Source organism: Cherax quadricarinatus, chromosome 7 (assembly GCF_038502225.1).
Source record: "Cherax quadricarinatus isolate ZL_2023a chromosome 7, ASM3850222v1, whole genome shotgun sequence".
Classification (NCBI taxonomy): domain Eukaryota; kingdom Metazoa; phylum Arthropoda; class Malacostraca; order Decapoda; family Parastacidae; genus Cherax; species Cherax quadricarinatus.
The window spans coordinates 9,258,776-9,284,618 of NC_091298.1; the positions used below are offsets into that span (position 1 = coordinate 9,258,776).

At 39.7% G+C, this 25,843-nt stretch overlaps 1 protein-coding gene across 1 annotated transcript; it reads left to right on the forward strand.

Moving 5' to 3' along the window:
• Window positions 1–436: 436 nt before the first annotated feature.
• Window positions 437–24,807, forward strand: TBC1D16 (TBC1 domain family member 16). The gene is made up of 14 exons (XM_053773798.2): window positions 437–576; window positions 4,401–4,576; window positions 5,193–5,373; window positions 7,697–7,802; window positions 8,695–9,358; window positions 10,329–10,490; window positions 10,936–11,155; window positions 15,402–15,489; window positions 15,897–16,072; window positions 16,525–16,710; window positions 17,311–17,455; window positions 17,645–17,751; window positions 18,661–18,877; window positions 24,470–24,807. The coding sequence occupies exons 2-14, from the start codon at window positions 4,477–4,479 to the stop codon at window positions 24,668–24,670; spliced, it is 2,553 nt and encodes an 850-aa protein (XP_053629773.2). The 5' UTR covers window positions 437–576; window positions 4,401–4,476; the 3' UTR covers window positions 24,671–24,807.
• Window positions 24,808–25,843: the final 1,036 nt, after the last annotated feature.

A 25,843-nucleotide genomic window follows, 5' to 3' on the forward strand; every position in this document is an offset into this window, starting at 1 on the left:
GTAACTTGCTCAGCTATCAAAACTTTGGAGTCGAGTCCCTGGACCAATTATGTACCTCTGTAATCTTTTGACTACCGCCCACAGGATGGGTATGGGGTCCATAATAAACATATTAAACTAACTGTTTCTACCCTCCCTGGGAATCGAACCCAGACACCATGTGAAGCGAAAGCTTTAACCACCAGATCACGGGCCACTCCAAGGAAATAAAACACTTTGTCTGACCTTTTTTAGGTTATCTTAGGTAATTTGCACATATGCTGTTACGTATGATAATTTATATAATTATTTATGTGTTCTTGTACCTGAATAAACTTACTCATGAATTTTTAAATTTGAATGAAAACTTCGACAATAGTAGTCTGGCAATACTGCATCAAGCCAGAAGTGACGTAAACATCAGCTGCTGTTTTGGTGCCACAGGATAACAGATTCACTCTGTAGTGCCACAAGATAACAGTCAGCTGCTGTAGTGCCACAGAAGCCTTGTAATACGTGCAGTGTGCATGACGGTTCTTTCTGATGCGAGCGCCAGTTATAGTGCGAGGCGCGACGTAGAAGACCACAGCTGCTGTGGTAGGTGCCACAACACACTCTGCTGGTGTGGTAGGTGCCACAACACACTCTGCTGCTGTGGTAGGTGCCACAACACACTCTGCTGCTGTGGTAGGTGCCACAACACACTCTGCTGCTGTGGTAGGTGCCACAACACACACTGCTGCTGTGGTAGGTGCCACAACACACTGCTGCTGTGGTAGGTGCCACAACACTCTGCTGCTGTGGTAGGTGCCACAACACTGCTGCTGTGGTAGGTGCCACAACACACTCTGCTGCTGTGGTAGGTGCCACAACACACACTGCTGCTGTGGTAGGTGCCACAACACTGCTGCTGTGGTAGGTGCCACAACACACTGCTACTGTGGTAGGTGCCACAACACACTGCTGCTGTGGTAGGTGCCACAACACACTGCTGCTGTGGTAGGTGCCACAACACTCTGCTGCTGTGGTAGGTGCCACAACACACTCTGCTGCTGTGGTAGGTGCCACAACACACTCTGCTGCTGTGGTAGGTGCCACAACACACTCTGCTGCTGTGGTAGGTGCCACAACACACTGCTGCTGTGGTAGGTGCCACAACACACTTTGCTGCTGTGGTAGGTGCCACAACACACTGCTGCTGTGGTAGGTGCCACAACACACTGCTGCTGTGGTAGGTGCCACAACACACTGCTGCTGTGGTAGGTGCCACAACACTGCTGCTGTGGTAGGTGCCACAACACACTGCTGCTGTGGTAGGTGCCACAACACAATTTGCTGCTGTGGTAGGTGCCACAACACACTCTGCTGCTGTGGTAGGTGCCACAACACACTCTGCTGCTGTAGTAGGTGCCATAACACACACTGCTGCTGTGGTAGGTGCCACAACACACACTGCTGCTGTGGTAGGTGCCACAACACACTCTGCTGCTGTGGTAGGTGCCGCAACACTGCTGCTGTGGTAGGTGCCACAACACACTCTGCTGCTGTGGTAGGTGCCATAACACACTGCTGCTGTGGTAGGTGCCACAACACACTGCTGCTGTGGTAGGTGCCAAAACACACTCTGCTGCTGTGGTAGGTGCCATAACACACTCTGCTGCTGTGGTAGGTGCCACAACACACACTGCTGCTGTGATAAGTGCCACAACACACACTGCTGCTGTGGTAGGTGCCACAACACACTGCTGCTGTGGTAAGTGCCACAAACACTGATGCTGTGGTAGGTGCCACAACACAGTGCTGCTGTGGTAGGTGCCACAACACACACTGCTTCTGGGGTAGGTGCCACAGCACACACTGCTGCTGTGGTAGGTGCCACACCACTGTTGCTGTGGTAGGTGCCACAACACACACTGCTGCTGTGGTAGGTGCCACAACACACTGCTGCTGTGGTAGGTGCCACAACACACACTGCTGCTGTGGTAGGTGCCACAACACACACTGCTGCTGTGGTAGGTGCCACAACACACATTGCTGCTGTGGTAGGTGCCACAACACTCTGCTGCTCTGGTAAGATAAGATAAGATAAGATTTCGTTCGGATTTTTAACCCCGGAGGGTTAGCCACCCAGGATAACCCAAGAAAGTCAGTTCGTCATCGAGGACTGTCTAACATATTTCCATTGGGGTCCTTAATCTTGTCCCCCAGGATGCGACCCACACCAGTCGACTAACACCCAGGTACCTATTTGCTGCTAGGTGAACAGGACAATAGGTGTAAGGAAACGTGTCGGAGTTTCCACCCGCCGGGAATCGAACCCGGGCCCTCCGTGTGTGAAGCGGGAGCTTTAGCCACCACACTCTGCTGCTGTGGTAGGTGCCACAACACACACTGCTGCTGTGGTAGGTGCCACAACACACACTGCTGCTGTGGTAGGTGCCACAACACTACTGCTCTGGTAGGTGCTACAACACACTCTGCTGCTGTGGTAGGTGCCACAACACACTGCTGCTGTGGTAGGTACCATAACACACTGCTGCAGTGGTAGGTGCCACAACACACACTGCTGCTGTGGTAGGTGCCACAACACACACTGCTGCTGTGGTAGGGGCCACAACACACTGCTGCTGTGGTAGGTGCCACAACACACTGCTGCTGTGGTAGGTGCCACAACACACTGCTGCTGTGGTAGGTGCCACAACACTGCTGCTGTGGTTGGTGCCACAACACACACTGCTGCTGTGGTAGGTGCCACAACACACACTGCTGCTGTGTAGGGGCCACAACACACTGCTGCTGTGGTAGGTGCCACAACACAGTGCTGCTGTGGTAGGTGCCACAACACACTGTTGCTGTGGTAGGTGCCACAACACACATTGCTGCAGTGTTAGGTGCCACAACACACTGCTGCTGTGGTAGGTGCCACAATGCACACTGCTGCTGTGTTAGGTGCCACAACACACTGCTGCTGTGGTAGGTGCCACAATGCACACTGCTGCTGTGTTAGGTGCCACAACACACTGCTGCTGTGGTAGGTGCCACAATGCACACTGCTGCTGTGTTAGGTGCCACAACACTGCTGCTGTGGTAGGTGCCACAACACACACTGCTGCTATGATAAGTGCCACAACACACTCTGCTGCTGCTGTGGTAGGTGACACAACACACACTGCTGCTGTGGTAGGTGCCACAACACACACTGATGCTGTGGTAGGTGCCACAACACAGTGCTGCTGTGGTAGGTGCCACAACACACACTGCTGCTGGGGTAGGTGCCACAGCACACACCGCTGCTGTGGTAGGTGCCACACCACTGTTGCTGTGGTAGGTGCCACAACACACAGTGCTGCTGTAGTAAGTGCCACAACACACACTGCTGCTGTAGTAGGTGCCACAACTCACACTGCTGCTGTGGTAGGTGCCACAACACACTCTGCTGCTGTGGTAGGTGCTACAACTCACACTGCTGCTGTGGTAGGTGCCACAACTCACACTGCTGCTGTGGTAGGTGCCACAACTCATACTGCTGCTGTGGTAGGTGTCACATCTCACACTGTTGCTGTGGTAGGTGCCACAACACTCTTCTGCTGTGGTAGATGCCATAATTCACACTGCTGGTGTGGTACATGCCACAACTCACACTGCTGCCATGGTAGGTGCCACAACACTGCTGCTGTGGTAGGTGCCACAACACTGCTGCTGTGCTAGGTGCCACGACTCACTGCTGCCATGGTAGGTACTACAACTCACAGCTGCTGTGGTAGGTGCCACAACTCACGCTGCTGCTGTGATAGATGCTGCAACACACTCTGCTGCTGTGGTAGGTACTATAATTCACACTGCTGCTGTGGTAGGTGCTGCAACACACTCTGTTGCTGTGGTAGGTGCCACAACTCACACTGCTGCTATGGTAGGTGGCACAACACACACTGCTGCTGGGGTAGGTGCCACAACTCACACTGCTGCTGTGGTAGGTGTCACATCTCACACTGTTGCTGTGGTAGGTGCCACAGCACACTCTTCTGCTGTGGTAGGTGCCATAATTCACACTGCTGGTGTGGTAGGTACCACAACACACACTGTTGCTGTGGTACGTGCCACAGTTCACTGCTGCTGTGGTAGGTGTCACAGCTCACTGCTGCTGTGGTAGGTGCCACAACATTGCTGCTGTGTAATGTGCCTAAGCACTCATCTGCTAATATATCAGTACCATCAACTGCTACAATAGTAAAACAATAGGCTACTGTAATGCAAAGCTGAAGAAATCATTAAGAGAAAAATAAAATAAATATTTTTTAAATACAGTGCTGTACCTACTGTAAAAATGTTTTTTAAGGTAAGGAGAAGAACATTTAAATTATTAGATGCTTTAATATACATATACTTATGCTGTAGCATAAAATATGTACATTTTTTTACAGTTTTCGAGATGGGATTGAAGAAAAAGATGCTTTAAGCATTTGGGTGTACCTACCAAGATTACTCTTGCAAACCAAAATGTCATTCAACGGCATCTTGCGAAGAGCGTCAAGCTTTTTGGGCATAACCTATTCTGATAACTCCAAGCCAGCTTATGAAGATGGAGATATTGTTTTCTGTAAGTTGAAAAGTGATATAATTGTTTTTAAAATCATTTTTATTGCTTAGTTTTTAATTAAAAAATAGCACTTTTCTTTGAGATTAGTTTTATATGTGGTTGATATGATGAATAAGGGGCATTATTTTGTTAAAACTTGAGATTTAAAACAAATCAAGGTAATTGATGTGCTGCAGGAAGATGTTGAGAGTGCATAGTAACTTATTTGTTCCTCATGTGAACAAATTCGTTCAGCAACAGCTCTTAAACAGCCTTCTGGAATGAATTAAGACCGAAATTTGAGGTACCACTGTATACATGTATATTCATAAATGAAATGAGTGAATATGAGTTCATGTTTGAGAGTTCTGATAGAAAGTGCAAGTAGAGCCAGATAAGAAATGAAGAGGTGGACTAGGAAGACAGAAGTAGATGTACTATGTTTTTTAGAGAAAAACAGTGTTATTTTAGTCAGTGGGATAATATGTGACAATTATGGGCAGTGGAAGTATATTAGTTTATTAGAGAGAAAATATGACTGAAGATAGTACTACGTAAGTAAATCTCTGAATGATTTTAATGTTGTATGTTACACTCATCATGTAAACTGCTGAAGCAATTAATCTTTTGTCATTAGGTAAGAACAATGTTTGTGTACACCCTCCCTCACGTTATCGTGGAGATGGAGAAAAGGTACACCATCCTGGTTACTTGGTTATCAAGTGTCAAGCAGATATGACTCATGGAACCACACTGCACCTGAACTGGATTCCCAATGAGCGTCTTCGACGGAATCATGACCTTATTTCTCAAATGAAGTAAGCAGGCCAGTTGCTTTCTTAGTTTGTTTCTCCAATAAAAGCCTTCCTTGAATCGTGCAGAATCTTCACTTAACACTGAAATCTTAGCATAGGATGGAAGAGTCACCCACAGCAAAATCCATATTACATCATCCTTTCAACTGTTTTACATACATTTTTTATACCTTCCCTCAAATGCTAGTCAAATACAGTGGACCCCCGGTTCGCGATACTAATCCGTTCCTGAGAGCTCATCGTAAACCAAAAATATCGGAAAGCGAATCAATTTTCCCCATAAGAAATAATGGAAATTAAATTATCCATGCAAGACACCCATAAGTATGAAAAAAAAAACTTTTACCACATGAAATATTAAGTTAATGCAATAGAATAGTAATTACAATAACAATAAATAATAAATAACGAAAGAATAATTGACACTTATCTTTAATGAAGATCTGGTGATGATTGATGGGATGGGAGGAGGGGAGAGTGTGGATGGTGTTAGCATTTAGAAGGGGAATCCCTCTCCATTAGGACTTAAGGTAGCAAGTCCTTTTCTGGGGTTACTTCCCTTCTTCTTTTAATGCCACTAGGACCAGGTTGAGAGTCACTGGACTTCTGTCGCACGACATAACTGGCAGCCTCACCATGCCTAATCACACTATGTATACCACTACGATTCTTAAATCTTTCAAACCAACCTTTGCTGGCCTTAAATTCACTCACATCACCACTAGTTGCAGGCAATTTTTTTACCAAATCGTCATGCAACTGCCTAGCCTTTTCACAAATGATTGCTTGAGAGATGCTATCTCCTGCTATCTGTTTTTCATTTATCCACACCAATAACAGTCTCTTAACATTTTCTAACACTTGCGGTCGCTGTTTCGTAATCACAGTTGCACCTTTTGCAAGAACAGCTTCCTTGATTGCCGTTTTCTTGCTCACTATAGTAGAGATGGTTGATTGGGGTTTACTATACAACCTGACCAGCTCCGACACACGCACTCCACTTTCGTACTTTGCAATTATCTCTTTCTTCATTTCAACAGTCATTAGCACCCTTGGTCTCGAAGGGTTGGCACTGGGAGCTTTCTTGGGGCCCCTGGTGACTTATTTTGCAAAACACAGGCACCAAAAACAGTGATAATATGGATAATATGGAATGTACCGAATGTATCCTTAGATGCACGCACACTGGCTGGCTTGTAAACACTGGCACACACGGGGCAGTTCAGGCCACACATGGACATGTCTCGTACGAACCACATCGCATACCGGGTTTTGTATCGGGAAGCGAGGCAAATTTTCTGCGATATAATGCATCGGTTACCGGATTTATCGGATACCGATAGCATCGCGAACCGGGGATCCACTGTATACTATTTTATATAAGCCACGTCTATGGCCCTATACTGTACTTTCTACAAGATTGATGGACTATACTATTTTGGGGCATTTTTTCCCAATTTTATTTCAAGATTTCTACTTCATTAAAATTATCATCTTGTACAGTTAATTTAGTGATAAATGCTGTGATGAACTTTTGTATGCAATTACTGTACACATGCACACAAAATCTAATTTAGTAAGCATGTCAGCCATGCTAGATTGTACTGCACTTCAAATATGTTTCCACATGATGTGTTGTTTCTTGACCAAATAAACTATTTCTTTCATTCAAAATGATTTACTAAGAATTTGGGAATATACATAACTGCTGTACAACTTTTTTTTTTTAAAGTGAAAGAGAGAGACTTTCTTCAGAAGATTAATCCAGGATACCAAAGGAAGTCAAACTGGCTTATATCTGTTGGGGTCTTTCAGACCTCTGTAATGTGACACATAATAGTATGCTTACTGGTAGATGAACAGAGGAAGCTGTAAGGATATTACCCATGTGTCATGTGTTGCCAAGGGATTGAACCTAGGTCATTTCAATTATAAATTGAATTCTTTACCACTGAGCTAATTACAGCTAATGCACCACAATTTCCTGGAGTTACTTGTAAATGAGTTGATTTCTTTTTGTCAGAGTAGATAGATATCTTTGTTCTCTTCAGTTATAATACATTATTACTTACTAGCTAATTTTCAAATTCAGTAATATGTTGTTATAATATATCAGTGATCACCAACAGCCTGACTGGTCAGAGACAAGGCCACCATTAATGAACAGAGAATTGATCCTCCAGCATTCTTTAAGCTGAATGATCCACATAGATTTATCACTTCAAGAAATATAGTACAGTTTACGAGTTGCCTTAGAATGCTGTACGTATTTCTTTTTTATAAAACTGGATGGATGTATAGTACATACTACTTTTTTAATTTTCAGCACTGAGGGAAGCAGTCGCAGTAATTCTCCATATCCAACATCAGACTCTGAATCAATGTCTGTCTCTTCTTTGGTATTACATGATAGCAGTGGTACATTAAGAAAAGTAAGTACATAACTACAGTGGTTTCTTGAAAGTAAGAATCTGATTTATTTTTTAATGATGAAAAGCTCATTTACTGCTGTCAACAGTTAATCATGAATTCATTATTATATGAACTTAACTCATGACAGTATACAAAATTATGTAAAATGTAACCAGAGCACATAGTGAATTATTTTTTACATATTTAATAAACAGTTAGCCTCATAAAAGTAGTATTTTTCTATCATTCATTAATAATCTATGCAAACTAGATGTATCATTCATCACTGCTCTCTTCCTTTTAATATATTGCCTTTCATTTTTTGTAATATAAAAAATATGGAGTTACAAAAAATATTATTCAGAGGGCAGAGTCATTGAGGTGGTTTGGACTCTTAGAAAGGATAGAGTAGAATAAGATGACAAAGAAGGTATATAAATATGGGATAGACAGTAGGAGGAGAAGGGGTAATTCTGGGAAGGGATGGAGGAAGGATGTGAAGGAGTTTTTTAGTGATAGGGACTTGAGTATTCACACAGCACGTGTGAATGTGTTTGCTTAGGGTGAGTGGAGACAGAGGGTTTTAAGGATCTGACCTGCTGTTAGAGAGCGTACAAGTTAGTACGTATTTATGAAGGTATTTAGGAAAACTGGTTACCCAGTCCTAGAGGTAAAAAGTACATTGCCTGCTCTCTGAAGGTGGATTAGTGATGTTACATTTTGGAGAGTCATTTAAGTTGTGATGGCTGTACACTTCTGACAGAATAACTATTGTGTGAATTATATTGAATGTTTCTTTATTGTGGATCACCCTACTTAAGTGGATGATAGCCATTGTGGTAAAAAACTGTCCAATATTAGCCCTTCACGATTATTTTTTTTGACAATTTTCTCACATTCCTTTGATCACAGACTTCATTTGATGATGCTGCTACAATGTCTACGTCTGGTATCTCCACCTTGGATACGACTAGTGAAGTTACACAGTCCAAGGGTGAGGCTAGTCCCAATAGTGATGGAAACATTAGTGATGGCCAACAGAAATATGTTGAAGATGATGGTGATGAAGCAAAGCAAGACAAAGGTGAGAGGGATAATGAAATAAAAGAAGGCAATGATGAGGTAACTTGTGATACAGAAGAAGGTAAAGAAATTTCTGATAAAGTTAACGAGAACATATGTAAACACAATACAAATGATATACAGAAAGAATGGCAGCTACCAGACAATGAGCAAAGTGAGACTGTTTCAGTTTTAAAAGAAGGTTCAGAACTCACCATCAATAAAATTAGTGAAGATAATACCCATGAAGAAAACAGAGTGTCTGTTCCTCTTAGTTCTGTTATTAACGAAGAAACAGATGATGGTGATGACATAGTTGATGGCCAGAAGTGCCGATATATATCCTCTTCAGACAGCAGTTCAGACGGGGACAAACTAGGAGAAAGTTTAACCATCACAGAGACGATACAAAGCTCAAGTTCTCTGGGACAACTCACGAGTGAAAGAGAAGATAGCTTGGAATCATCTCCTGAACCACATTTGACTCCACCTCACTACTTCACTGCTGGTAATGGTAAGCCCGAAGGTTATTTTGTATATAATAAAAAATATAGTAAATTTCCATTACATAATTATTTTTCAGGCACACACACTATAATGTATACCCTATGTAATGTTAAGCCATGCATTGTTTTAATTCCAAGATAGATAAATAGAATCTTTTTTATACTGTCAGCATTGTACTATACAGTAAGTTTCCATACAAGAAGGTTAGTATAATTCTAAACATTTACCAAGACATTTGGTTTTAGTTTTATTTACTGTATATTTGGAAACTTGCTTCCTATGCATTCCTTCAAAGGGAGATGCATCAGTGCTGGTGTAGGGCTTTGGATCTAGGGAATCTGAGCTGCTCTTTCCTTCCATAGATCAAACCCTTCCATTTCCCAGGTGCTGTATGACCCTTATGGGGTTGGCAATTATTTTTTTCAACAAACCAGCCATATCTCATCGAGGCAGGGTGACTTAAAAAGAAAAACGAAAGTTTTTCTTTTTAAGTCTTTTTAAGAAAGTGTTTCTTTTTAAATGTAGTAATATATACAGGAGAAGGGGTTACCAGCCCCTTGCTCCAAGCATTTTAGTTGCCTCTTATGACATGCATTATTATTTATAATTACTATTTCAGTGTGTACATATGATCATTCTCAATTCTTCCTCCGTAAGCCATGTGTGTCATAAGAGGCGACTAAAATAACGGGAGTAAGGGGCTAGTAACCCTTTCTTCTGTATAAATTACTAAATTTCAAAAAGAGGAAGTTTCGCTTTCTTTTTGGGCCACCCTGCCTCAGGTGGCAGGGTGACCCAAACAGTGGCCCACAGTGCACTCAGTGTAATATTTTTCTTTTACACAGTTTAAACAAAAGTACTTGCATTTATTTAAGCAAAAGATAATCTTTATTTTCACATTTTGAAAGCAGTCTTTTTTTTTTAATGTCTTAGTTAGTCTCTTAACACTTTGATAACATTATTTGTACCATCTTCAGGAGAACAGTATTGGTATGAAAGAAGTGCAGAGTCGATGGCCTATTCTGCCAACTTAGCTTTCCCAGATTCATCATTGTCCTCATTCTGCCCAACTCCTGTTGATGGAGGATCGTCTCCAGTCAGAAGAGAGCACAAGTGTGGCATCTTCAGTATTGATGTCAGTGAGTACTTTCTCATTTTAGTTTTGGTCATTCAAAATAAATTTAAGTGAGGAAATTAGAGGATAATCTTGTGCTTACACCTAAAATTTATTTACATTAGCCTACAGTTCAGGAAAATACATGTTCTGCAATAGCTCAAAATTCAGGAAAAATTATTTTTTGCATTGGTAGGAGGAGGAAGAGGTTGAGGTAAGAGGAAGAGGAGGGTGGAGGTGGAAGAGGGTGGAGAAAAAGGGAAGAAAAGAATTAAGAAGGCATATGAAGAGGGAAGAAGAGCAGGAGGGAGGATATGCAACATAATATAAATGTGTAATAATGAAACACAGCATAGTACAATACTGTAATTTAAGTTTTTCTTATTTCAGTAGCCATTATTGATTTATTAGCTTTTTCTAAAATATTCATGAGCATATTTTAACGTTGAAATGTGAATTATGTTCCATAGGGCAGAGTAAGTCTCTCCGACTTTTCTTCAGTGATCAAGACCATACTTGTGGCCAGTTAGTAATTGCCAGCCGGGAGAGCCAATACAAGATCTTTCATTTTCATTATGGAGGCCTAGACAAGCTGGCAGCAGTATTTGAAGACTGGAACTTTTTAATCAAGCCCAGGGATGAGGAGTGTTCGACACCAGAAGCAGCACTTAAGCAATTTCTTGTTTGCATGTAAGTATGCATTGTTAATTATATTTTATTTCTAGGTTTACAGAAATCATAAAATTTTAATGCTCAAGTAATTTATATTATAGTACAGTATAGGAGGGCCCCATTTGTACAGCTCTTAGGTTCGTGACCCCACTACGGTAAACAAAAATCACTTCTAAAATGCCTCATAATGTGTTTACACTATCATATATTAAATGGTCAATACAGCTAGGTATAAAAGTAAAATAAATACCTTAAAATATGGTGCCTTTTGCTCTTCCCTTATGCAACTGTTGTATGACAATGGCGGAAAAGCGATAAAAGCACCGAACACAATGCACAATGGCTCAGTTGAAAACCAATGAAAACATGGAACACCAAAAAGAGGGCGCTGTATATGTGCGGCCTCCTGTATTCACTTCTTTAAATCGGCCCAAAGACTACCCTGAAAACACTGGAGAGGGCAATCTCCAAGACATGATAATGGTAAGCTGTCCACACGAGTTCCCTCCCAAGCCCTTCTTCAATCAGCGTACAGGTTCCAGGGTGGAGACCCACGTTCGAGGCTGTCGTATCGAAGACCGGGTCTTGAACATGAAGATGGAGTGACCAACTGTCATGAGCCACCATGCATGCTTCTGCCTGTGCGTCTCCCATTCCCCTTTCTGTCTTCAGCACAGCCAACAATTTCTTGAAATCGCTCGGACCAGTAACGAGCACAGCTACACAGTCCACCCTTCCCCTATCCCCAGTAGTCTGGGAGAAGCTTGGCATCCTAGTGCAGGAGAAGTGGATCTTTGGGAGTGAAGACTTCTTGATCTTGAGTGTCTGCTCGAAGCCATGCCTGCTGCCTAGATCACCAGACTGAGCTTCTGGAGAGGGTCAGACTCGAGAGACCATGGCCAAGAGCCCCTACCATGGCTCCTCCCAGGAACACAGCTTTATGGTCCAGAAGGTTGACTCGATCGAGGGCTGACGCAACAGCAGGAAAGGTGAAGATGTTCTTCAGTTGCTTGGGAGGCGCCGTAAGCGCTGTCGAGCAACTGGGAGTAGAAGCAGTCTTCATTGCCCTCGGACTTGAGGCTGGAGGAGGACATGGAAGACAGCTGAGGTGCTGTCACCAAGGATGAAGCTGCCACGGCCTCTGCCTTCACAAAGTCGCTTCTGACTCTTCCTTCCTTCTTGAGGTTCTGGTATTCCCGCATTAACTTCTTCAACTTCCACATGCAGGAATCTAACTGCTGGGTAGGGATCCTTGCCTTTGTCCAGATGGCACAGCAGGCTTCACAGGACTTCTTGAAGCTTTTTGGGAAAGGTAGGTTCTACTTCAGGTGAAAGAATTGTGACATGCAAAGTATGTCACCTCACGTCGGAAGCCAGGCAGTTGAGAAAAACTCGAGGGGACATTCTACTAATCACCATTCTGATGCACTTTGTGTACTCAGTGCTGAGGATGCCATCTGCAATAGAGAGAAGCTAAAGATGAAGTTTTGTGCAACCTTTAAATATGCATTAAATAGTCCAAATTTTGGCACACAGTACAGGCTCAAATAGTGGAATAAAAATTACATTGTGGAGTGCACTTCCTTTGAAGTTTTAAAATTAATGTGTATTTTTGGACCAGTCTAGTGTACATATATGCTTGTACATGCAAGTGTAGTGTGATCTAAGTGTAAGTAGAAGTAGCAAGACATACCTGAAATCTCGCATGTTTATGAGTCAGAAAAAAGACACCAGCAATCCTACCATCATGTAAAACAATTACAGGCTTTTGTTTTACACTCACTTGGCAGGATTGTAGTACCTGCTTGGGTGGTTGCTGTCTACCAACCTACTACCTAGGATAAAATAATAATATTAATAATAATAGTAATAATTACATTATTGTTCTTTTCCTTAATCTTTATGCCATCACTGTAACCACACTCACAGACTTTAATGTATCTTCTCTTTTGTCATTTATCACATTTGTTCACTCTTCTATTTTTTTCAACATATTATCTTCCTTTATTTCCAGATGCACATACTCCTTTGGTATTTAAGCCTTTGATTTTCTAATGCACATTCCATTTATGAAATTTCCTCACACATCCTCTTTCCCCTTTCTGTCCATTCTTCTCTTTCTTCATACCCAGGTTTTAACCTTTAAACTGTCCAAACAGATCTATGTTCACATGCGTAGTGCTCCAAAAGTAGATCTACATTTTTTACATATTTTCAAATATTTTTTTTTTTTTTTTTTTCAACAAGTCGGCCGTCTCCCACCGAGGCAGGGTGACCCAAAAAAGAAAGAAAATCCCCAAAAAGAAAATACTTTCATCATCATTCAACACTTTCACCACACTCGCACATTATCACTGTTTTTGCAGAGGTGCTCAGAATACAACAGTCTAGAAGCATACACATATGAAGATACACAACATATCCCTCCAAACTGCCAATATCCCAAAACCCCTCCTTTAAAGTGCAGGCATTGTACTTCCCATTTCCAGGACTCAAGTCCGACTATATGAAAATAACCGGTTTCCCTGAATCCCTTCACTAAATATTACCCTGCTCACACTCCAACAGATCGTCAGGTTCCAAGTACCATTCGTCTCCATTCACTCCTATCTAACACGCTCACGCACGCTTGCTGGAAGTCCAAGCCCCTTGCCCACAAAACCTCCTTTACCCCCTCTCTCCAACCCTTTCGAGGACGACCCCTACCCCGCCTTCCTTCCCCTATAGATTTTCAAATATAACAAAAAAAAAAAGTAGATCAAAGTTTTTTTACACGTTTTCAAATGTAAAAAAACAAAAAGAAGATCTATGTTTTTTTACATACTTTCAAATGTTGAAAAAACGTAGATCTACGTTTGGACAGTTTAAGGGTTAAAAACTGTTTTCTTTGGGCAGAAGTTTTCTTGGGATATCTCTGCACACATTCCTGCATCCTCACTGATGTTGATTCACAAATACATAAAACCTTGGGCTCACACAAACTTATTTGTTTAGGAGAATATATGGAAGTACTGTATATATTTTTTAAATTATTAAGAATCAATTATAAAAGTCATTTTGCATTTACAGTATAAGAAGCTCTTTGATAAAGGAGTTTACTCTAAAATTACAGAATACTGTACAGTATGTCAGATAGATCAGTGTTCCCTAAAACTCATGATAAAAGTCCGTGGTAGAAAGATATACAGTAAACCCTTGAATTAAAGGACTGGTATAGTAAAGCAAGTTCCAGGCAATGGGGATTGTGTTTGATAGATATAAAATTGTTTTCCTGTTCTCACAACAGTAACAGATAATTCAGTAACTATCAGACTTTGTTTATTATTAACCTAGTGTATTTTGTCCTGCATATCTGAAGTCAGTTAAATCAAGGTTCATGAAATTTGGTGTGTACTGTATATTCTTTTTGATTATTTCACTGAATGAGAATTAAGAAGGAATAATTATACATTGTTACCCTGAGTTTCGTACACCTCCCAACTCTAACAATTATGTAAGTGTATTAGTGTAAGTGCTTTTTGTAAGTGTATTTTTTGGGGGTCTGAAACGGACGCGTTAATTTACATTATTCCTTATGGGAACAAATTTGTTTGATAACGGCACTCGAACAGCCTTATGGAACGAATTATGGCCGAAACTCGGGTGACCACTATATAACTATCTGTATTTTGTTCCTTTCATGTGTCCTTTAATTCACGGCTGTTTATAAACAATTTATTGCAGTTATAATGTAGGCTTAGGAACAGTTGAATGGTTAAATGATACATTGTATAGTAATATTTGAAGGACTGAAGAATGTTAGCTGAAAATTAGTTTGATGAATTTTTAGAAATTACAGCTGATGCAGAGGGCATAATAATTGGTTATTGTACTTGAATTTTTTTTATGTTTTTTTGGAGGCAGGCAGAATTTTTATTAATTGTGCAGCCAATAGGAAAAATAAAAGCTTGATTCTCATATAAATAACTACTTGGTGAATATTTTATAGCATTCTCTGGTTGGCATTATGTATAATAATGTACACAATTTGTAGCTTGAATAGTTTGTTAGATTAATCCCAGTAAAATAATTTTGCCAAAAATACCCAAATTTTGAGTTTGCAGGAAGATGTGTTTATTCTAAGTTGGTAGATGATAGTTTAAAGTATTATTTTCTGGATTGGGGCTTAATTTTTATATTACATGCTTTTGAATGTGCAGTAGTTTGGTATCCATTGAAGTGCTGATTAGTTGCAAGCTCTCTGATGTAATGATATCTATTCAAGGCCTCACGTCAGTGAATCTGAACTTCATCCAGAAGAGGGCCAACACAAATGCTTAGATCCTGAAACTTGGATCACCTACTTTAATGAGGTTAGTAATGCTTGCATAACGTTATTAGAAATAGTTCACGTGTGAGGTCTCTGAAGGACTGTTTCGTATGGCACTCTCCCAGGGGTGCAGTCATACATCTGTAAGGAAAATATTTATTATTTTATTTTTGCTATATTTTTCAACAGTTTATCATGTGCTCAATTGTTAAATCTTTTGAAAATCATTATTTTATGTTTAATATGCTGGATGTCAGGAGATTACAATGGGAATGCAATATTGAAATAATTATTGTCTCAAACATGTCAAGAACAGTAGTTGACTTTGCATTATATTGTGTAAAATTAATTCATAACAAAATTGTATTAGTTTGCATTATTGTTATTAGATTTTTAAAACGTTATACAATATGTTATTTAAGGTACAAAATTTTTTTTCTTCTCATTTAGGAAGGTCAAATAGAGGATGATCTTGCACTTCGGAGAGCTATTTTCTTTGGTGGTGTGGAACCTGAGCTGAGAGCTAATGTGTGGCCCTTCCTGCTTCATTATTATGATTTCCGTACGACATTTGACCAGCGCCAAGCTATTATGGAGGAAAAACATCAACTCTATCATAAGATCAAGTACAGAATATTTTTATAGTTTTATTTTTTTTTTTTTTACTTTTCTTAAACACTGTATATGTTTTATCTTTTAATCTTAATCTCAAGGATGTTATAATATTACTTAGATCCACCTCACTTTTCCTCTTCAACTCTCCTTCCTTCCCTCATTCTTACTGTTTGATGGTCTATAATTTTGTTTTATATGCTATCTGCTGACCTGATATATCTGATTAAAGATGGCATGCCTTGTTGATCTGATCAAAGATGGCATGCTCTGTTGATGTATACATAAAATATATAGGTGTAAAATCTGGGTATTACTTGGATAGTTGGTTTAAAAATTTAAATTCTAAATATTTGCTCATATTTTAAAAATTTAAGATTGTAGAACTCATTCAAAATTTAATGTTTAAGCTCTGAATGTAACTGCAGATAATATGCTTAATTTATCTCCTTTTAACATACTTTAGCACCGTGAGAGAGAGCATGTCTGGTGAAGACCTGGATTGGTTCAGGAGAAACGTTCAGTGCACTGTGGAAAAAGATGTTGTGCGCACTGATCGATCCAACCCTTGTTTTGCTGGCAATGATAATCCAAATTTGGAGAAGATGAAGAAAATTCTCTTAAACTTTGCTGTGCATAACCCAGTCATGGGGTAAGTGTACTCGGAGTACTTTAATAATTTCATTTTTTTTTAAAGAGTTTTCAGGAATGTAATTTGTACAATAGCTATACAATACAGTACTTATACTGTAATGTATTTGCCCTTCCATATGTATGTTTAGCCAATGACAGTTTAGGTTACATTCAAAGTTACTGGAACCCTTATGGCTTGGCACACGTTTGAACTGTCTTGTAATAATACTTTGTCCATGATAGTGCATTTGGAAAGTCAGGGAGTGTTGCCCATGAACACTTTTTTTTCAGTTTGTATATAAAAGCCTTCATTTTTGCTTTACTTCCCATTACAAGATATGACCATTGATCTAGTGTAAAGTTACTCTGGTAACTGATAGAAACAATAAAGAAAACAAACTGTTTTTAACTGACCTTGTGTCTAATTACTAGACATAAAAATGAATATTTCATTATAACCTTATTTGTATTTTATGGATAATTTTAATCTTAAAATTAACTTAGTCACCTTAGTTTCATCATGTGTAATGAAAGAGTAACCTTTACACAAGAGGCTCTCTTTTTCATTAAATTAAGTTCCAGTTACTTTATTGTATTAGTTGGTAATTTTTCCTTACAGGTATACACAAGGAATGTCTGATATTCTAGCCCCAATATTGGCTGAAGTGCGTAATGAAGCTGATGTATTCTGGTGTTTCACTGGTCTTATGAGTAAGACTATCTTTGTAACATCACCCAAAGATGAGGACATGGAAAAGAACTTGGTAAATTAATTCTTTTAAGCTTACTTTGTTATATAATTTAATGCTCACTATTGTTATTGTGTTATTTAATGCATCTCTTCATTCAGCCCTTTTCCTGAGCAGATATAGTCTGCTGTGCACATAATTTTGCTTTTCTCAGTATTTTGCTACCTGATTTTTTGAAGTGATTTACTTGCAAACATTTTACAGAGTTACTTACGAGAGTTATTGCGAATAATGACACCACGCTTCTTCAGTCACATGGCCAAACAACAAGATGGGATGGATCTGCTCTTCTGTCATCGTTGGATACTCCTGTATGTTAATATTGAGGGATCTTTGTAGTACTTACTACTAATGCTCTGTTCTTTGATAATATAGTAGGATATACGTATATATATTCCTGTAATTGTTTACAGTTCTTGATCGGGGAGGAGAGTGATGGGTGATCTGGTAGTGAGATGGGTGAAGCAGTGGTATATATACATGTATTCATACATACATGTGCAGTATAAGTATTTACATTAGATACAATCCAGTGCTGTGGTATACCTTAACCCTTAAATGGTCCAAACGTATATATACGTTTTTTCAACATCTGAAAGTATGTAAAAAAAATGTAGATCTTCTTTTTTGTTTTACATTTGAAAATGTGTAAAAAAACTTTTATCTACATTTTTTTTGTTATATTTGAAAATATGTAAAAAAAAGTAGATCTACTGTTGTAGCACTACGAATTTGAACGTCGATCTGTTTGGACCGTTTAAGGGTTAAAGAAGTCTGTATTCTTAGTTGAATTTCTTCTTTTAATTCTTTTTACATTGCTCTACAGTATCTCAAAGTTATAAATTGTTTTTATTGTTTAGTATATGCTATGTTAGGATAGTTAGGTTAAATTATTTATGCATTAGTTTTGAGCTTAGTTGTAGCATAGGGTAGTTTTCTTGTGAACCATTAGAAAGGGTTCATATCCAAGGTATTTTGAGAAAACTGGTTGTTACCCGCAGCTTTGAATGTGAAACTTGATAACCATCATGTATTATGCTTGATTATCATTATTGCCACAATTGAATGTTTACCTGGCACTTGTTTTGAGGCTATAAATGAATATACAGTGTAAAATGTTCATAAATGGCACCATACCTGCAGGGCGCCACACCTTTTTAATAATGCAAAATAGAATAATTTAGTATTCTTTTCTCTTTTTCATCATATCACCACCATAGTTGTTTCAAGCGAGAGTTCTCAGAGGACCAGGCTATGGCTATGTGGGAGGCATGTTGGAGTAACTATCAGACTGACTACTTTCACCTCTTCCTGGTGGTAGCCATTGTTAGCATGTACGGAAATGATGTTGTGGATCAGAATCTTCGACCAGATGAGACCTTATTATACTTCACTTCATTAGCTAATCATATGGATGGCCAGATGGCACTAAAGAAGGTAAATTACAATTCATCATGTATTCTCTTTTATAGTAAGTAGTCGTCTTTCAATGCACCGGGCATATCCCACGGAGGCAGGGTGGCCAAAAAAGAAAAAGAAAAGTTTCTCTTTTTAACTTCGGTAATGTATACAGGAGAAGGGGGTTACTAGCCCCTTACTCCTGGCATATTAGTAAGTATATTTTAACCAATTTTTTGTTTTTTATTGATTGTGTTGTAATCACTTACAGTATGTATTTGTAGGAAAACAAATTTTAAAATTATTAATTGACCAGTGTCCATTAACCCCTTGACTGTCGTAACCCCAAATCCCGAGGTGTCTCCTGGTGTCACAAAATTTCCAAAAAAAAAAAAAAAAATGTTATGAAATGATAGAGAATCCTTTTCCAATTGTAATGACACCAGAAGAACAAAATTTGATGAAAAACTGATGGAATTACGCTCTCGCGAAGTTAGCGACCTCGGCGATATTTACGAATCGGCAATTTTGCCCACTTTGAGTCCTATTTTCGGCTAATTCCATTGTTGCAGTAGACCAAACTCATAGCTATTTCTTTAGAACTCCATTTTTTCTATCAATTGAGTACAAGAAACTGCCTATTTACCGATTTCAACTACCCAGTAATGTGGTCAAAAATTTGCAATTTGGCCAATTTCACAAAAATTAAAAAAACATGACAATTTCAAAATAAGGTCCAGAATGAACAATGCAGACATTCTTGGCTCTAAAATAACATTTTCTTTGTTCATCAGTCACATCTTCAGGCCCCTCTGATATTACTCTTGCTTTCTATTTTGAATTTTTATTCAAACAAAAAATAGAAAATTTACTGTTATGGAGACTACTGCAATATTGTAATAATTGTATAAATAATGTCAACTCATTCATGACTGCATATTAGAATGGCTACTTGGACATTTATTGTAAAATGACATCATTTGTTTACTTTTGAACATCGGCAAAAGTCAAGTATTTCCCCTAGTTTGAGCTCCATTTCAAGTTTCTTTTCATAGTAAAACCAATCAAAATCACCTCCATTTCTATAATATGTTTTCCATTCTATCAAATGAGACCAAGAAAATGAGAATACAACTATAATTACTACACGAAAATAGACCACAAAATCGGCATTTTAATTAAAAAAATGGTCGGAGTTTTTTTTTCTCATTATGCACTGAGTGCTGCAGGATTTTTTTATATGGTGCACACTGACCACACAGACCCATTCTCTCACATGTGGGCCTACCAGCTTTCTCCTGCTTGATTTGAAGCCATTAGAATTTATCGAGTATATATACGTCATAAACGGTGGCTCGTAAGACATATATACAACCGAAACAGTCAAAGGGTTAAATATAATTACATATACAGTTTATATTTTCATAAGGCATATTTTTATTCATTCGGTTTCTATTACATTCTATTACATTCTATTACATCATCTATTATATCTGAAATGCGTAGGGAGACACTGGTCAGAGAAATAGCAAGCATCGAACTTAAGCTAAAAGAATCCTTTAGGAGTCAGGAATTGCGGGAAGAACTAAAAGCCATAAATGAAATCGAAAGAAACCCAAAGTATTTCTTCTCCTATGCCAAATCAAAATCGAGAACAACGTCCAGTATTGGGCCCCTACTTAAACAAGATGGGTCCTACACAGATGACAGCAAGGAAATGAGTGAGCTACTCAAGTCCCAATATGACTCAGTTTTTAGCAAGCCGCTAACCAGACTGAGAGTCGAAGATCAAAATTAATTTTTTATGAGAGAGCCACAAAATTTGATTAACACAAGCCTATCCGATGTTATCCTGACGCCAAATGACTTCGAACAGGCGATAAATGACATGCCCATGCACTCTGCCCCAGGGCCAGACTCATGGAACTCTGTGTTCATCAAGAACTGCAAGAAGCCCCTATCACAAGCCTTTTCCATCCTATGGAGAGGGAGCATGGACACGGGGGTCATCCCACAGTTACTAAAAACAACAGACATAGCCCCACTCCACAAAGGGGGCAGTAAAGCAACAGCAAAGAACTACAGACCAATAGCACTAACATCCCATATCATAAAAATCTTTGAAAGGGTCCTAAGAAGCAAGATCACCACCCATCTAGAAACCCATCAGTTACACAACCCAGGGCAACATGGGTTTAGAACAGGTCGCTCCTGTCTGTCTCAACTATTGGATCACTACGACAAGGTCCTAAATGCACTAGAAGACAAAAAGAATGCAGATGTAATATATACAGACTTTGCAAAAGCCTTCGACAAGTGTGACCATGGCGTAATAGCGCACAAAATGCGTGCTAAAGGAATAACAGGAAAAGTCGGTCGATGGATCTATAATTTCCTCACTAACAGAACACAGAGAGTAGTCGTCAACAGAGTAAAGTCCGAGGCAGCTACTGTGAAAAGCTCTGTTCCACAAGGCACAGTACTCGCTCCCATCTTGTTCCTCATCCTCATATCCGACATAGACAAGGATGTCAGCCACAGCACCGTGTCTTCCTTTGCAGATGACACCCGAATCTGCATGACAGTGTCTTCCATTGCAGACACTGCAAAGCTCCAGGCGGACATCAACCAAATCTTTCAGTGGGCTGCGGAAAACAATATGAAGTTCAACGATGAGAAATTTCAATTACTCAGATATGGTAAACATGAGGAAATTAAATCTTCATCAGAGTACAAAACAAATTCTGGCCACAAAATAGAGCGAAACACCAACGTCAAAGACCTGGGAGTGATCATGTCGGAGGATCTCACCTTCAAGGACCATAACATTGTATCAATCGCATCTGCTAGGAAAATGACAGGATGGATAATGAGAACCTTCAAAACTAGGGAGGCGAAGCCCATGATGACACTCTTCAGGTCACTTGTTCTATCTAGGCTGGAATATTGCTGCACACTAACAGCACCTTTCAAGGCAGGTGAAATTGCCGACCTAGAAAATGTACAGAGAACTTTCACAGCGCGCATAACGGAGATAAAACACCTCAATTATTGGGAGCGCTTGAGGTTCCTAAACCTGTATTCCCTGGAACGCAGGAGGGAGAGATACATGATTATATACACCTGGAAAATCCTAGAGGGACTAGTACCGAACTTGCACACGAAAATCACTCACTACGAAAGCAAAAGACTTGGCAGACGATGCACCATCCCCCCAATGAAAAGCAGGGGTGTCACTAGCACGTTAAGAGACCATACAATAAGTGTCAGGGGCCCGAGACTGTTCAACTGCCTCCCAGCACACATAAGGGGGATTACCAACAGACCCCTGGCAGTCTTCAAGCTGGCACTGGACAAGCACCTCAAGTCAGTTCCGGATCAGCCGGGCTGTGGCTCGTACGTTGGTTTGCGTGCAGCCAGCAGCAACAGCCTGGTTGATCAGGCTCTGATCCACCAGGAGGCCTGGTCACAGACTGGGCCGCGGGGGCGTTGACCCCCGGAACTCTCTCCAGGTAAACTCCAGGTACATGGCATTTGTTTATACTAACTGGGTTATTAAATTTTAATACTTAACCCTTTGACTGTTTCGGTCATATATATACGTCTTACGAGCCACCGTGTTTGACGTATACATACTCATAAATTCTAGCGGTTTCAAATCCAGCATTCTTTTTGGCATGAATAGCAGGGTTGTTTCCTATTTTATCTAAATTTGTTGACATAGTCAATGACACAGAATGGATTATGGACATGAAATGTGAAAAATTTACTTCAGTGGATTTTATGTTATGATTATGAGTTCTGTAATATGACAGTGGACTGATCATGATATTAGCAGGTTGATAATGATAGTATGAATTTGATAAAGTAAAAAAAAAACTCAATGCTGTTTGTTAAAAAACTGAATAAACAAATGGTTCTAGTGCTTTATAAATAAAACAAAGCAAAAGAAAAATCTCCTTCTGGAAAAGCGGTTAGAAACATAGTCAAAGGGAACATTTTCTTTTTGTTCTCTTGAGCACCCTATCTCAGTGGGAAATAGGCTGACATATCTGGAGTTTATCTGGAGAGAGTTCCGGGGGTCAACGCCCCCGCGGCCCGGTCTGTGACCAGGCCTCCTTAGGTCAGTGTCCCAGGATGCGACCCACACCAGTCGACTAACACCCAGGTACCCATTTTACTGATGGAGAACATAGACAACAGGTGGAAAGAAACACGTCCAATGTTTCTACTCTGGCTGGGAATCGAACCCAGGCCCTCACCGTGTGAAGCGAGAGCGTTAACCACCAGGCCACCAGAGCCCCTAAAAACATATAATGTTAATAATTTTGAAGTTTCCAGTAGCTGTAGTGCCTAATACCTCCTCTTGGAGCCCATTTCAGCCATTTACTCCTATTTTTAGAGTATGCTGGTTCCTTGGCACTATGTTTTTTTTTGTAAATCCCACAATTGAGTACCCTATATAGATATTCATGTGTCCTTTGTGGACCCTACCTGCACAATTAGGCGAGTCAAAACATAGACATACAAAGAAGCTTTTGTTTTTCATTTTTTTTTTTTATTAACACATCAGCCGTTTCCCACCAAGGCAGGGTGGCCTGAGAAAGAGAAAACTTTCACCATCATTCACTTCATCACTGTCTTGCCAGAGGCATGCTTACACTACAGTTAAAAAACTGCAACATTGACACCCCTCCTTCAGAGTGCTGGCACTGTACTTCTCATATCCAGGAATTAAGTCTGGCCTGCCGGTTTCCCTGAATCCCTTCATAAATGTTACCTTGCTTACACTCCAACAGCACGTCAGTCCTAAAGGCCATTTGTCTCCATTTGCTCCTATCTAATACGCTCACTCACGCTTGCTGGAAGTCCAAGCTCCTTGCACACAAAACCTCCTTTACCCCCTCCCTCCAACCTTTCCTAGGCCGACCCCTACCCCGCCTTCCCTCCACTACGTATTTATGCACTCTCGAAGTCATTCTATTTCGTTCCATCCTCTCTACATGTCCAGACCATCTCAGTAACCCCTCCTCAGCCCTCTGGATGATAGTTTTGGTAATCCCACACCTCCTCCTAATCTCCCAACTACAGATTCTCTGCATTATATTCATGCCAAATCTTAATAGGGTACTGTACCATACTGTATAGGCATATTTCATTTTTGTATGAAATGAGCAACTATAGTCAAAACCAGGTGCATATTGTGATGTCACTGTAGTGATATTCTTAATTTTTGCATTTGACATTAGTTTTTTTTTTAACAAGTTGGCTGTCTCCCACAGAGGCAGGGTGACCTAAAAAGAAAGAAAATCCCCAAAAAGAAAATACTTTCATCATCATTCAACACTTTCACCTCACTCATACATAATCACTGTTTTTGCAGAGGTGCCCAGAACACAACAGTTTAGAAACATATACATATAAAGATACATAACATACCCCTCCAAACTGCCAATATCCTAAGCCCCTCCTTTAAACTGCAGCCATTGCACTTCCCATTTCCAGTACTCAAGTTTGGCTGTATAAAAATAACCGGTTTCCCTGAATCCCTTCACTAAATATTACCCTGCTCACACTCCAACAGCTTGTCAGGTTAGTATCTTTAGTTATTGCCTTTTGGTTTGTTCACAGGCTCGGGGTCTTCTTCATCAGTACCGAAGCATGAACTACTTGCCTTGCACACTGGTGGGGCTGTGTGAACTTTGTGGCCCAGGAATGTGGGATTCTGGGCATGTACCAGTTGTGGCATGTGTTGGGCATCCAGATGATAAACCATGCCCCCTTAACCAGTCAACTGCCACTGCAAACACTTCCTCCAGCACTGCTTCTTGACACACCACCAGGAAAGTGCTCCATCAGTTGGTTTTGTGTAAGTGAGATAGAAGGGAAAATAAAAGATACCAATACAGTAATGGTGAAAGATATAATTATTTAATAAAGTAATTTAACTGTATTAGAAGAATAAGGTAGCATTTGAAAAATATATTAAAAATTGTGAATACTACTTTACAAATAATATTCATCAATGATAGATCTGTCATCCTTTAGCAGTTCATAAAATTTAATTCTAAAGAAATTTTCTGAAGAGTTCTCCTATACTGTTCTGATGAACATGATGGGGAAAGCAAGAGGATGAGAGTATTGCAAAAAAATACTAGGCATACCACTTCAATTAATGCCTAACTAAGATAAGCTCTTCAATTTTATAAAAAAAAAAAGTCATAATAGGGAAGATAAGTTATAATACTACATGGGAGAAAACCTCAGAACTTATATGCAACTTAAGCAGAAACAATTGAAAAATCTTCGTACATACTGTATCTGGACCAAGTGTTTTAGCCTCCTATAGTTAGTGATGTTGCCAGACATCATTAGACCAGTTAGTGTACCAGGATGAGGATGTGAAGATCTGGGGGACAATACAAGAACAAATGTGTTGAAATACAGATTTTTTTTTTTTAAATAGAAGTCTTTTAGCAGTTGAATTGCATTATGTGAAGGACATAGCAGTTTAAGGCAAGAATAGTAAAAATAATGTACTAACTTTGTCTTTCTGCATTCTCTTTACTATTCTAGATTTTTTATAGAATTGCATGAGTTAGTTTAGCAAATAAAGTATATAGTATTGCTAGAAAGAACCAACCAATGAGACAAATACTAAACTCCTAAACAGAAGAAAATATTGTTTCATTAATCATATGATGATGGTACTGTTAAAAACTGTTTAATATAAAGTACTCTCATGCAGTAACTCAGTATAATTGCTTAAAATAAAGGAAAATTTTTGATCAAGTATTCAAGTGAAATTAAAGCAATACATAATTTTCAGATCTACAATATGAGACATTGCTCATTTATTTTGATTGGAAATTGTGCTAATGTTGAGTACATTTGATAATTAATTTTGGTGTTCAACTCTGCAATAAGAAAAGCTTCTAATTTTAGGGTTACTTAATACCATTTATATTAAACACTTGTGATGATTTTTAGTGGAATTCATAAATA